The sequence below is a fragment of the Durio zibethinus genome, chromosome 27, assembly GCF_047325235.1.
Source record: "Durio zibethinus cultivar Kanyao isolate XHJ-2024 chromosome 27, ASM4732523v1, whole genome shotgun sequence".
Taxonomy (NCBI): Eukaryota; Viridiplantae; Streptophyta; class Magnoliopsida; order Malvales; family Malvaceae; genus Durio; species Durio zibethinus.
The window spans coordinates 17316005-17331361 of NC_143188.1; the positions used below are offsets into that span (position 1 = coordinate 17316005).

Here is a 15357-nt window from a genome sequence, read left to right on the forward strand (position 1 = left end):
GTCGATGCACAACAGATATAACCAAAATTTTCTTGTATAGATTAGATGGGATCTTTGTCCACATAAGAGCTACAAAGCACGTACACAATACGTTAAGACTTGATAATTTTTAAAAAATAAAACACGAATACAGAAAGACATGATCATGAAGGTGCTGTCCCAGACATGCAATTCGTCACTTATCAGAGTTGCACTTTACAATTATTCTTTTAATCCTTCCAGACAACGAGTTACTCCTGTATAAGATGATGTTGGGAAACACGTTTATCAAGGTCTTCAAGATAATAATGGCAGTCTCTGCTCACCTGAGGCATATGAGATGATGCTCTTTTTAAGTGGTGAAATATAGTGAGCCCCATGGAATGCAGCAGCTCGTAAAATATTTAAAGGACCAAAATCAACAGTGTATGCCTTCTGAAAACCATCCAGGACTGCCATCATCATAACATTTGCCGGTTTTCTGTCTGCTTCATATTTCTTCAGTAGCAATATCTGAAAAAGCAAAAACACAACCACTCCAGGATGAGTAAGTAAGCATCACAAACGGCATAGTTTCAGATTCTTTCCTTGAAAGAAAGAAGAAAATAGAAAGAAACTTATGGTTGCTGAAGAGACCAGATTCATCACATGTTATGAGGGTGGTTAGTTCTATTACATACCTCCCCAATGTCAGTGCCTACTGCAATACCCTCTGAAATGACACTTGAAAGTGTAGATGCATCTCCGAAACCCAAATTAACTCCTTGGCCAGCCAAAGGATGTACAGTATGAGCTGCATCACCAATTAGAACAACACGATTTGATGCATAGTCATTGGCATGCCTTAAGGATAATGGGAAGACCATTCTTTCAGAGGCCAACTTGACTACTTTAGGTGGAATTTCAAAGCAATCATTAGCCGACCTGGATACATCTCCTTTGAGCCAAGAAAAAATGTCTGCATTACCCAATAAGCTTGATGTAGGGTGAGGACCATATCCATGATCCAGAGCATAATTTACAGCTTTCAGAAAGTCATCCTCACTCATTGATTTGAACTCTGATGACTCTTTTGGGTTCATAGTCCAAACGATATTGCTAAACTTATCACCTATTGGCAGAAGTGCAATTGGACCAGCAGGTAGAAACCTCTGCCATGCACAATGATTTTCTACAGCATGTTCTACTGTACATATTATGGCATTCTGTGAGTAGTTCCATCCAGTTGTTCTGAATCCTGCTAATTCTCTAACTCGTGACTTTCCCCCATCGGCTCCTACCTGAGATGAATCTCATGTAACTTGACACCAATACAATTTTACTAATGAAAAATGTCAAAATCTTCAAGGCATTAGAAAATACTTTTTTCCTATTAAGTATATTCAAAACAAGCAATCTAACTCATTGGGGTGCAAGTTCAATTACCACCAACTTTGCATATAGGCTATTTCCATCCTCCAGTTCTAACTTAGCTAAACGCCCATGAGTGAACGATGCTGTTACTGATAATGTGCTGTCCACTTCCAAGGATGAAGAATTTGGTAGTATAGACATTGAAGTCAATCTTGATGGGTATATTTTCTTCTGAAAATCTGTATCCTGAAAATATTTAATTTACCTAGGTTCAATAATATGACTGTAAAACCATGATCATAGAAGAAAATAAGCAGCACTTTTTTACAATATTATTAGTGGAAATGTGCTTACTTTCGGGAAATGACTGCATTCTTAATGTTGAATATTTGGGGGGGAAAAGAAAGGGTGGGGTGGAGGGGGGAGGAGGAGCACAATGGGACCGGAGAAACTAGGTAATTCCAACAAAGAAGATTAAAAAATAACTGCATAATTTTTTGTCTTTGCAACAGTAAAGGAGGGCCAAATAACCATTCGAGGATAAATGAAAGGAAGAAACTTCAAGTGAGATGCAGTAATTATGCTAAAGGTTGCATAACTTATCAATACCTGCAAACGTGACAACAAAGAACTAAGAAGCACCTTATTCTCCACCACACACCTAAAAACAGTCCAAAACCAGCATGTAGGCATTAGCATCTAAAAGATAACAAGAGTTGCCTCTTTAGCTTAAAGCAGGCGTTTACCCGAGTACTTCTTTGTTTGCATCCCTGGCATTGTATTTTGTATAACCTAGGCCAGTATAATCCCAAACCTATAGTAGATCAGAATAAATCTGTAAGCAATTTTTTGATTGAAAAACTTCTAGGTGCCATTAAAAATCAACAATGTCCATGGAAATAAGACATGTTCAGTAGCATGCTGGTTCTTATTTTAACCTAGACAATGAATAAAAGCAATGAAAGGCAATAATAAAGATGGCATGATCTGCAAAAGAGAAAATATAACAGCCAGCACCTGCATCTTATCAAAGTAGGCATGCCGATGCTGCTCGACATATTGCCAAGCACCAATATCTGTAACGTGTGGCACCACAGTTATTGAAATCAGAATAAACATGACAAACAAGCATGAGATATTGTAGCTAATTAAGGGAAAATATCAACTAGTGAAAGCAATACTGAATAATCAATTAGGCCAGTGGTTTCTCTTTCTTGTATACTTTACCTTTCAGACAGAGAGTCCAAAATAATCGTAATTAGTCCTCCGATAATCAACTTTAATTTAACAAATCATTGCTAAGATCATAATCTTATAGCTGTGTCTAAAACATAACCAATTTTAAACTTTCTACTTAAATTTCATTTTCAAAGTTTTGCAAGATGCTAGCACAAAACCATTTATTGAGCTCTGCATAAGGTTTAAAACTAGCTAAGACATTATGTTTGTTACCTTTGAAGAAAGATATAGTCGCAGGCGTAACTGTACTGACCCTGGGATCAGGATGGACTTCTTTCTCAATGAAATGTTTTCTCCTCAAAGCCAGATTGCTATCAATGATGGCAACAGTCAAATGTTTCGTTAACGGTCTGGTAGCTGCAAATTAACATAGTATAAAATCTAAAAATTCAATCCTCTCAGAATTTTATGTTCATCAGCAAGAACATGCTCTTAAGATTGAAGAAGTCCTAATCATACATATTTATACGTGTCACCAGCATCCATGTGTGTTATATCACCCATGAAGTGCCTATTGCATGCATGCTTATGCCGGACCGAAATTGATGAACCATTTTTTATATTTCCAGCATAAGATGTATTGCATAACATAACAAGGAAATGAAGGGTAAATATAAAAAATTTAGCTACCCAAGGAACAAGCAAGAGCCAGGCCAACCATGCCACCTCCAACAATGGCAATGTCATACCGTAGATCTTCACTCTCCTAAAAAGTTGGAAAAATTAGTCAACTCAATCCAATATTTTGCATCAATTAGGCCTAGTTTAGCATTGCTATTGAAAGTGACTTTTGCATTCAAAAGCTACTTTTAACCCAAGCTCAATCCTAAACAACAACAAAAATGTTGCTTTTAACCCAACCTTAATCCTAAACAACAACAACAAAAATGGTAGCTTTTCAGTCTAAAAACTTGGTTTGCAAACCCAAACAAAAAAACACCTCAAGAGCAATGCTAAACTAACCCTTAGAAGCAAAACTACAAGCGCAACGATCAAAGGAAAAATTAACCACATTTAAGCTGGAAATACCAATAAAATTTGAAATAAAAGCAGAAACTTTAAGCAAGAGAACTAAATTAAAAAAAAAAAAGATTACTTTTTCAAGGTTAGCAGCATTGGAGGTAGATGATATTGGGGCTGCATCATTAGAAAATGGCTGCCTCCAGGGAATTCTCAATCTATTAACATTTGAGCCAAATTTTCTTGCGACAGTCCTGTTATTATAGCCGATAATCCCTCATTAAAAGCGAAAAAAGCACCGAAAAAGACATTAAAAAAGGAAATCAGTTTAGATTTTGGTCGAATTCGAACCTGTTCATTGTCGGAATGCTGCTGCTAAACGTGGTTTGGGTTTTCCCAGAGCCAGAGGGAGAGTTGTCGATCGCAACTAGCGTGATTGACACGCGCCGTGGCCTTTTCAATCATGAAAGGTTGCATAAAAACTGTCAACGTGGTGCTAACTCTCTTAACAATGACAGGTGGCAAAAAGTACGTGTGAGCTGAGTCATTTTCATTTTTTCGTTAAATGAAAAATTTTTTTTGGCTCACTTATAAATAAAATTACAGGAAAAATGTTATAAAAAAAAAAAAAAAGAGTTTCTCGGTCTGTTTATCTCTCACATTTAGGGCTTACAAGAAAAGAAAGAAAATTTTGAACTTAAAAAAATTATTAAATTTTTACTTAAAATTTATTTAATGAATAATTAATAACAAAAATATTAATTTAATGTACCATAAAAAATAATTTAATTTTTTTATAAAAAAATTGTAGTCAGAATTAAAATTTAAATTATAAACTTATTAAATTTGGATGTTATCTTTTAAAAATAAATATACGAATCAATTAAAATAAATTTTAAATTTTAAATAATTTAACTTTCAACTTTATGTAAATAGGTGTAAGTGGTTTAAGGGTTGTAAAGCGTTTGAAATTTTTATTTAATGATTAAATTTTAAATTTGAATAATTTTAAATAAAAAAATAAATTAATTTGGGTAAATTTCATTGTTAGTCCACTTATCTTTTATAAATAAATGATTGACTTTTTGGACAAGAAATTTCATTTATAAATTTACCACATAGGTTTATGAGCAATGTCACTCATTGTATGAATATTACTTTAGTTGTTTAATTATTGATTTAAAAGGTTTCATATGATAAATCTAAATTTTTAAGTCATAGATGAAAATGATACATTTATGAAAGATTTTGGACTATTCGTGAATTTTTCTCAACAAACCCAATTTAATTTAAATTTCCTGAGAAATCAAATTCAAAACATTGACATTCATGATAAACAGTTGAATATTGGAAATGAGAAGATTAAATTTCAAGAGAATATTAATTAAGAGTTTATATTTTCTTATAAAATTTAATAATATCGAAACATAATCCGTGTTGAGTGTCGTGTAAAAAATCTCAAATCCAATTGTCATATGAATGTAAATTTTAAAATACGATATAATATAAAAAAAATAATATAATTTAAAATTTTAATAATAATTATATATAAGTCTATCAACATAAAAAAAAAAATTTATTTTCGTATCGACAAGAATTGTAATATATAATTTTCGTATAACAACGATACGAATATACGAATTTTAATATTTTATATAATACGAATATATAAATTATCATATCTATATGTATTATATGTATGAAACCAACCATATACAAGTCAAATTGGACGTTGTAGTATTTACTTTGAAGTGTTTGAATTGAAGAAGTGATCCACCTGCAGGAAAGAAATTTTGGTTCAATGTATATTTCAGAGTCCAAAGTCATTTTTTAGAGCAAAAATAATGTGGTCTGTCCCAAGTAACATGGCCTTGCATTGCCTTTAAGGGGTTATTATTGCTCGTGAGAGGGCTAGAACGTAGCAGCTGATGGTTAAGAATTCAAAAACATGCAGGAATAAACCATGCTTTCCTCAAAGAAAATTATTGAGAAAGGTGGCCTAGAAATTTGAGGTTTCGATAACCTCATCTACGATGATTCATTTCGAAATCGGCCAATCACATGTAGGGGCGGATCGGGCAGGCGGGAACCACGGCCTCTCCAAAATTTTTTTTTACACCATTTTAGATCAGTCACTGAGCCTACCAAAACTAATATATATCCTCCCTTCTTCCATTCATTTCACTGTTTGACCTCCCTTTAGTTATTGTCTAGCTTTGCCTCTGATGACATGTCCATCACCTTTGCAAACAAAATGAAGTTTTTTATGTAATTCTCTGTTTATTCCTTTTTGAAACTATAATTATTTCCTCTCTTTGCCACTTTTTGATTGCAGGCTTTCGTGCCATGAAAAAAGCAAAACAAAATGTGAAAGATAAAACATGATTAGATGCCCATCTCAAACTCAAAATATAACAAACAATGAGTACATATTCCCCCGACAAAAACAGTCAAAAGTTGGGGGGTTAATGATACTCCAATCCTCTTTTTTTTCTTGTTTCACCCCATTTTCACCTTACTAATGAGTGCTGAGGGCAAAAGCAAAAGAAAAACAACTTCAAGTGGTGGGAGCTGCTATATGAAAATATAATTGCACTTGCCTTTTATATAGATTTGATAATTTATGTATTTAAATATTGTTTGTTTCGGTTCATTTTTATGGTTTTTTTAGTATTATTTTTATGTTGTATCATCATATTATGTTTAAAATTATTAAGTTTGCTTCTATATGCAGGCATACATCCATATTTTCCCAACCTAAAAATTCCACCACATCTTCTTATTCCTATTCCTATACCACTCTCTTCTATGTAAAGCAAAGTTATGCTAATAAATCATATACATGGAGCTGTTTCGTCGCCATTTTTATTTGGTTGATCAAATACACATAATAAAGAAAGCAGGATTCATGGTCATGGTCTGATCAATAAGTAGGAAGCAAATATAGAAAGGATATTGGGGTTGTACTCCTGGCGGCGTCGGCGCAGAACAGGTGCACTGCTCTAGTGTGCTCTTGCTATGTACCATCAAGGAATTTGGATAGCAAAGGTGAAGAAATTAACAACCGAAGCAGCAGCACCAGCAGCAGCAAGAAGAGGTCTGGTGTGGTAAAGAATATTAAAGATGGGGTCATGACAGAAGTTGGGAATACTGATGAATTACAATCAAGCCCAGACAGGATCATCAACGGTGGCTGCAGCAACAGTAGATACAGTATTAGTGGGACTAATGGGCCTCACATTGAACTAATTCCGACTCCCAAGAGTAATCTCAAGAAAACTACAATACTTGACCGGGAGTCCCAATCCAAGATAGAAAGGAGGAAAGTAAGTTGGCCAGATGCTCATGGAAAAGACATTGCCCATGTTCAGGAGTTTGAGCCAAGGTAACATTATGTATCCCCTGATAGCTATGGTAAATTTTGGATATGTCTGAGCTCTTTTTAAACCAAAACACCAATGAGTTTAAAAGTATACTTATTTGCCTATCTTTCCTATAAGAGTAACTCTTTAATTACCCTTTTATAATTGACCCTGTAGGTAGCTCCTAGCTAGCTAGCCACTAATTTACATTAGCTAGTGGCCTTATTCATAAACAATCTGTAACAGTTTGAATTAATTTCAGGGCATTAATGAAATGAAATATTGGAGGGACAACAAAACGTGGCATGTGTTTCACATTTACAATTTCTTAATATAATCCGAAGTTTAACTCGGTTGATTAATGCAATTGTTTTTAAAAGATAACATTCAATAAATCTAAAATTTAAATCTCAATATTTGTAATCTTTTTTTTTTATTCTTAGGGCTTTCGTTATTAAAAAAAATTGGTAACAGCCCGTGAGGATATATAGAAAGAGAATTCCTAGCTAGTTGACAACTAAATTTCACATAGCAGTCCAAGAAATGTTATCTATATTTCTGATTCTTTGTTTGTTTGTTTGTTTGTTTTATCATAAAAGTGTGTCAGATGATGGAGAGCTGAAGGGAGTCAGGAACTCTTGCGTTTGTGCAATTCAGTGAAGCAACAATATTTCCGGACAGGTAATGTCCTTCTTCAGGATGATCTTAGCAGCAAATTTATGATAATCTTGGATGAAAATTGTATAGAAGATTTACATGAATATTCTACTGCTTATTCATTGTTAGCCAAATGTGAAGATCTCAGAAATGAAAAATGAATCAAATTGCAGCTCCCAAAAATATGTAGCAGTGATATGCTGCATCAGATTCAACAATGTCCCAAAGCTGATTGACTATAGCATATGCAGACAGATTTGTGTGAGTAGCTAGTTTCGTTTATGGTTTAGGAATGCATGAAAAATTTGGATCAATTTGAATATCGAACTTCCATTTGAATCAATTTTTTTGTTATATTCAGATTAAATTTGGATATATATATATATATATATTAAGTTGGAATCGAATTTTAGATCGAAAAATAAAAATTAAAAAGATTAAATTGAATCGAATTATATATTTTAAATTTTAAAAAATAAAAATAATTATTTTATATATAATTTATTTAAATATATTAAAAATTATATTAAAAATTTAAAATTGACAAATTGAAAATCAAACCGAATCAATAGAATTTATTTAAAATCAGATCAATTTTCAAAAAAATCAATTCAAATTGAATTTTACATTTATAATATCATACATTTTCTAAAAATATTAAATCAAATTTCAACCGGTATCACTTCAAGTTGAAGGTGTTGATTTTGAATGTTTCCTTGTACCTACCCTCAAAGTAAAACAGAAGTAAATTGGTCATAATTATTGCAAAACAGGTACATATGTTTCTTGTTCTTTTTAGGTGCATGTGTTAATAAATGGCCCCTTTGGCTTTGGCAAGTGAATCTGGTGATCAAATGAGTTCGAAATCATATGGAAATTACAGCCCGCCAAGAAGCTGATAGCAATTTTCAAAACTTTCATTCACTTTGTACCAAAATCTTAAGTTCACCTTGAAATCTTTGAAAGCTTGAATATTATAATTAAGGACGAAGCAGTTCAATTATTAATTTTAAAAATTGAAAATTAAATGACTTAATTAATTAATTTAATTAATAATTACTAAAAACAAATTAATTGAATTAATTTGTCCAAATTTAATCGGTTTTAATAAATAAAATCGATTAAAACCAATATATGTTCAAATTCTACAACTCAAAAATCAAATGAATTAATCAATTTATTTAACTGATAATTACTAAAATCGAATTAATTCAATCAATTTCATCAAATATAATCAGTTTCAATTAGTAAAATCGATTAAAACCGACAAATGTTGAAATTCTAGTTGTTATGTATGATCTTGACGAGTTCCAATGGAGTATGCTTGGAATTGAAAATTTCCCAAAAAAATCCAAGTTTCCAATATGATCTAGAACTTGACATTATTATGGGTTTTCATATACTTGTAGGACCCTAAGAAGACAAGTTATCGAAATCTTTGCTCATTACCACAATCATGGCATAAATGCACACGCCTCTGCGGCACTAAGGTAAAACATGATTGCTAAGAAGCTTTATATTTGATTGAATTGTCTGTCACTTTACTTGTTAGAAAGAAAAATTAAACTAATAATTTGTCTTCACATATATATATATATATATATATATAACTTAACGCTCAACAAATTAATTAATCACGACATACTTCACGAGATATAAAAAATAAAATCAAGTCAAGCATGTATTGGATTCTCAATTCTGTACTTTTTGCAATCTTAACTTTATTTGATTTTTTTTTATTTTTTTATACATTTTATTGATTTTAATATCAGAATATACTTTGAAATATTACTTTCGACATTCCAATTTCTTTTTTTGTGATAAGCCACATCAACTGTCTAACTCAACTTTTAGCAAAATTTAAATCACCAAGTCAGAAGATGCATCAAAATTATATTTATATATATATATATATATATAAAGCTATCTCCATACTTTAGTTTACTCCAATTTCTTGCCAAATCAGTATTTTTACTATTTATTTCAGTACCATAACAACAAATGACTACTCAATTACCTATTGATTTCGTTGCCATCTAAATAGTCCATGACTGCAATCTAACTACCATATATTTTTCTCTCCAGGCTTACTCTTGCGTGACACCTATCCAAAATAGACAAAGGAAAGATCTAAAAGAAAGATACGATACAAAAAACCAAAAACAAAAAAAAAAAAAAAGAGATTGAGAGAGATTGAAAGGTAGAAGAATGGTCTAGAAAAAGATCAGGTAAAAAAAGAAAGGAGATCGAGAAGGATGAAAAAGGGTTTTCTTTTCTTTAGCATGAGAGTTTCTAGGGTGACAAACAATTTTGTGACAAAAGCTTGAAAGAGAGATCGAAAAAAAAAAACAAAAACGAAGGAGGAGCTTGTTGAGAGTGGTTAATTGTGATTCTTGCTTATATATTTTCATTTTTAGTTTTGTTTCCTTTTTCTTCTTCATATTTTGGTGTTTCTACAATTTTTCTTTTTTTATATTGAATTATCAAATTCAAACAACAAATTTTTTATTTTTTATTTTTTGTGCAGGTTTCTTTCATTTTTTTTTCTAGGTGAAACTTCATGTTCTTTGTTGCCTTTTTTGGGTATTTTTGAAATTTGTTTTATTTTGGGTTTATGTTGCTTTAGTTATTTGCATTACTTGTTTTCTATTTCCGTATATGAATTTCTTCGCATGCATTTGAAAAGTTAGCAAGAAACACTCAGTTGTGTAAATGTCATTTGATTTTTAGTTTGACATTAATGGAGGTGTCTTTTGAATATTTTGGGTTTCTATTTCTTTGATTTGTTGGTTTGTCTATTAATTGTTTTTTTATTTTCATGCGTGAACTTTTTAATGAAAAGGGATATATGTGGGGAATCTTCGAATGATGCTTATTTTATAGCTTTTCATGTTGGTTGCACCAAGTTTATTTTTCTTTATTAAATATTACTTTTTTTAAATATCTTCTGAAAGTACTATTATATGATCAACTAATACTACAGTTAAACGTCACCAATGTCCATGAATTTGAAGATTTTTTTATCAATAGTCATGTATGCAGTAGGTAATCTTTTAGGGGGCATTTGGTTCACCTTAGTAATATCATAATGACTCTCGAAGTTATGCACGGTAACAATACCAAACCAAATACGATGAAGTTGGGTCTTGAGCTAATCCTTGGCTAAACCTTGGAAATCTTATTGCCATAATGCCTTTCAAATCCTCCTAGCTACTATCTTACTGAAATTTTAGATTTTGAGAGAAAGTATGATCTTTGAAAAGTGTGGATTCCTGATAAGGGGTGATTCTTCATTGTATGCGATTGTTATATTCTTGTGTTTGGTTGGGAAGAATCTCATATTACTTAATCATATATTTTTACTATAATGTCCTTCACCACATAAAAAACATAATAAATTGTCAATAAAAATAATAAACAAATAATGCATTTCAACTTCTAGAAACACTATATCCGAGTGCCCAAATATAAAAAAAAAATTAATATTAATCAATTGCTACGTTTAGTTCATCCAGGAAACGCATGAAATAATTCACAATTATTATGTTTCAAAGCCTAGAAACGTAGTATCGGAGTTGTTTATAAAGAAAAATTCAGTATCAATTACTGCATTTCTATTCTAAGAAACATAATAAATATGACAAATATTGTGTATCAAATCATAGAATATAAAAAATAATTATTGTGTTTAACTTCAAAGAAACGCAATAATTGATTATAGGCATAATTTAAAAAATGAACAATTATTGTGTTTTACTTCAAAGAAATGCTATAATTGATTATACACATGTTATATTACAATGAACAATAACAGCGTTTTTGTTAAAATAATTGAGTTTTAATTACAAAAAACAACAAAAACCCTAATCCCAAAGTTGAATCGATTTTATTTTTACAAAAGATAAACCTTAGAATCTCAAAACACTCAGCCAAACCTTGAACCCCAAAACCCTTTACCTAACCCCCTTGGGGCTTTGTCTCTATCATCACCACCATCACCATCGTCAATCATTTGCTGTCGATTGAGGTAAAATTTTATTTATTTTTCATATATATATTAATAAGTATCTATTGTCTATTTTTGCACAAATATCCCATAAATATGTCAACTATTGATTGAATAGTTTTCAAATAATAAACATTGAAACTCAGTTATTAAATTTAGAATCAAAGATATGTCATTTTCATTCATTAATTTGTTATAAACAATGGCTTACATCTCTGTCATACTGATTAACTATATTTTAATATTTTTATTGTTAACGAACTCTTAGGACAGAAATATTAAAAGAATGAAAATAAAAAATATGTTAAACCTTAGTCATCTTTATTATGTAAGTGTTGGAATTTTTTTCCTTCTCTAGTGTAGGTGAAATTCTAGTGTTGTTCATATATATTAAAAAAATTTTTCTTTGCACGCATGCTAAAAAATGTCCTATCCAAGTTGTAATATTGCAATATACATTATTTTAACCAAAGAAAAAAGAAGAATCTTTTTTTTTTTTATGCATGTTCTCAAATGGTGATGTTATTAATTTAGAAAAGAAATTAATCTCTAATTTGTTAAAGAATTTCTTTTGTTCTTCTATAATGGCAAAGCTAGAAAGCTCTATCAAGGTATAAGACTCTACAGCACAAGTAAAAGCTTACTTAAAATAGAAAGTTTGCCTCATAATGGTTAAATTATTAAAGTTGAATTTGATTTTTGATAGGTACGGTGAATATAACTTTTATTGTTGATTATTAGCATTTATGTATATGTATAAATCAATTTATGTATTTTATATTCAATATATGTAACTTATACTAATGCCATTCTATATTTAAATTGCTTGATATATTTAATATATGTATTTGTTGCTAATGTCATTCCATATTTAAATTTGTATATATTAGTTATATTCTGACTTCTGAAGAATACATGTGTACCTTTACTTGACATGAATAAGAGCATGATGTTGACACATTTACTTAAAAAAAAAAGTTAAGGGATGTGGTAAGTTGTTTGAAGTAACTAGAAAAATATACATATTGACTTCAATGTGTATGGGCAGGTTGTGTTAAGTGGTGTAGTGAAGATGGCTAGCTATATTGAATATGTCGTTCGATAAACAATATCCATTAACTATGATAGGTTGAGGAAGGTTTCAATAGATTTAAATGACATATATGAGATTTGGTTATGGTAAGTTATAATAATCAAATAGATTCTTATTGATCATTTATGTCTTTTTTTATGGAATGCAATTACGTTATTGTTAACATTTTCTAATATAATCATTTAAGGAACACTTTGACATCTTAACTGAGTATAAAAAGGTTGTGTTGCAATATGCTGTGTTAAAATTTAGAGACTTTAAAAGTAGATTGACAACAAAATTTATTTTACCATTTGTTGACAATGCTAAACTATTGGCTCATACCTCATCATATCAGTGATGAAAAGTGAGCAAAATTTATTTCAACTCATTTATCAGATGAATTTAACATACACATAGCAAACTTCTTTTATTTTTATTGATTTGATATTTATTAATCACATATTATTTAATTTAGAGTGAACTGCAAGCTAAACCAATTGTTATTGACTTTATTTTTTGCAAAGAAAAAAAAAACCCAAAAGAAAATACAGATCCAAAAAAGTGTATCACCATCAAGCATCGAAAAAGGGGTATGCAAATGTGAAGTACAAACTTGTAAGTATTTGATAACATTTATTATACACATGGTTTATGATTTTGAATTTCATTTAATAAAGTTGCCAACTTACATTTTCATATGGCTTCAGGAAACATCCAACTCAGACACTAAAATATCAAGATGAGATGTTTGAAAAAAAAAATACATATGTCAAAATCTAGAACCTATGGAATTAAAATAATTGAACAAATGGTCAAAAAGATTGCAAGTTTATTTCAAAGTTATATCTTTTTTGATACTTCGTCATTTATGCATATTAATATATTGTAATTATTTACATTTTACATGTTGTGTTTTAGGACGACATTGTTGTGAGATTCAACTAGTTCTGACGAAGATGTGATGACATTAGCTTTCAATTTAAAAGACAAATCGAGCTGTGTTAAGAGGGTTGGGAGTTTTGTTTCTTTAACAACTTATTTCAAAACTCAACCTAAACCTCATACCTCTAAGACTATTAAATATAAAGCTTAATAAAGTAGTAATATCAATGAATTGATCTAGGCCTCTTAGAGTAGCAATAACAATAGCAACAACCAAAACCTTGCACCTTCTAGTCCTGTATCTAAACTTGTCAATTGAGTCTATATTTACCTTTATATATGTTTCATTTAAAGCACTCAAATAACCTTTGAACTATTTTTATCTATTATCTATTGAATTCTCCAATATCAATTCAAGTTTTTAAGAAACAAGAACTAGAGTTTCAAAACAAAATTCAACATAGTATCAAATTATCTAATAGTTGTCTCTTCAGATTTGGTTATTTGACACTTTATAATCCTAATTTTGTGTGATGAGAAATGATATAGAGGAAGCTAATAACCAATTCTTCTATTGACATATGTCTAAATACTTGTAATCCCCTTTATGTTTGAAGCAAATGACATAATTTTGTAAAAACTCTCATATCCATTTTACAATTGCTACACATTGTTTATCGGTTTAAAAAATCATTGCAATTAAGTTCAACTCTTTAATTTATAGCCTATCATAAGTGCTATCAACATAAGATAGTCTACTTTTTTTTTTAAGTTTCATTACAACTAATATCATAGCAACAATAAGTATCAAGTTAACATAGTCTCCATCTAATTCAATTGCAAAATAAGTACTGTTACAAAATACTCTTTTTTTTAGCGATAAATGAATTATAATTGTTTAGAATAAAGATTTGATTAATGTTAAAAAGATATGTTGAAAGCAAATATGTGCATTTTGTAAATGAAATCTAAGACACTAAAAAAAAAAAAAAAGGCCAACAACAAAACATATATGGATCAAGGATTAAAACCAAAATGGAAAACGCATATCATAGATGTATATTTTTTCAATTAAGATCTAAACAAATAAAACAAGAACACATTTCAATTAAACAAATAATGCAAAATTGATCATGATATAACAGATAATAGATACGCCATTTATTGATAAATTAAACAGCATGAAGATAAAAGCACGAAGGTTGAAGCTAATGTTAGTTGAAACAGAAAAGTCTTTACTTACATATTTGCGATGTTGTTTGAAAAAAGAAAGTGCTCTTTGTTATTCAACATAGTTTAGCTTCAAAAATGACGTTTCTTATGTAAGAAATGTTGTAATTGTTATTAAAAATTAGGTTAGTGTTGATTAGAGAAAAGAATGATTGTTGTGATAGAAATTTGATTTATAGGGGAAAAAAATGAAATTTACGAATGAATAGTTACTGCATTTCTTTGAATAGAAACGCAGAAAATAATCATATTTATTGCATTATAAAGCTAAATCACAGTATTTGATAACTATTACTGTGTTTTAAAGCATCCAAATACAATATTAAAGTGAGAAAATTTTCAAAAATGTAAAAGTTGTCAAATACTGCATATTTGTTCAAAGAAACACAGTAATTAATAACAAATACTACGTTACAAACCCTAGGAATGCACTATTCAATGAAAAAAAATATAGAAAATTAAGTACAAGTCAAATACTGAGTTTTTGTTAAAATAAATGCAGTAAATAATAACAATTACTTCATTTTAAAACAAAGATACCCAATATTTGAGTGGTAAAATTTTAAAAAAATTTACTAAAAAAAATTACAAATAAAATATTATGTTAAGCTTAT

At 30.0% G+C, this 15357-nt stretch overlaps 2 protein-coding genes across 2 annotated transcripts; one reads left to right on the top strand and one right to left on the bottom strand.

Moving 5' to 3' along the window:
- Positions 1 to 18: 18 nt before the first annotated feature.
- Positions 19 to 4054, bottom strand: LOC111279946 (FAD/NAD(P)-binding oxidoreductase family protein). The gene is made up of 10 exons (XM_022867022.2): positions 3883 to 4054; positions 3668 to 3785; positions 3202 to 3277; positions 2785 to 2928; positions 2350 to 2408; positions 2079 to 2146; positions 1942 to 1993; positions 1405 to 1578; positions 660 to 1259; positions 19 to 492 (listed from the first exon to the last, which is right to left on the bottom strand). The coding sequence occupies exons 1-10, from the start codon at positions 3888 to 3890 to the stop codon at positions 277 to 279; spliced, it is 1515 nt and encodes a 504-aa protein (XP_022722757.2). The 5' UTR covers positions 3891 to 4054; the 3' UTR covers positions 19 to 276.
- Positions 4055 to 6242: 2188 nt separating this feature from the next.
- On the top strand, positions 6243 to 7904 carry LOC149511078 (uncharacterized). Its single transcript, XM_089756606.1, has 2 exons — positions 6243 to 6916; positions 7493 to 7904. The coding sequence occupies exons 1-2, from the start codon at positions 6663 to 6665 to the stop codon at positions 7551 to 7553; spliced, it is 315 nt and encodes a 104-aa protein (XP_089612732.1). The 5' UTR covers positions 6243 to 6662; the 3' UTR covers positions 7554 to 7904.
- Positions 7905 to 15357: the final 7453 nt, after the last annotated feature.

Bases quoted from the DNA above. Each gene is read 5' to 3' on its own strand.
- LOC111279946 (XM_022867022.2), bottom strand. The intron at 3,278-3,667 runs GTAATCTTTTTT...CCAACTTTTTAG, and splicing joins ATGCTGCTAACCTTGAAAAA to GAGAGTGAAGATCTACGGTA. The intron at 2,409-2,784 runs GTAACAAACATA...CACACGTTACAG, and splicing joins GACTATATCTTTCTTCAAAG to ATATTGGTGCTTGGCAATAT.
- LOC149511078 (XM_089756606.1), top strand. From the start codon at position 6,663: ATGACAGAAGTTGGGAATACTGATGAATTACAATCAAGCCCAGACAGG. The intron at 6,917-7,492 runs GTAACATTATGT...TTATCATAAAAG, and splicing joins GTTCAGGAGTTTGAGCCAAG to TGTGTCAGATGATGGAGAGC.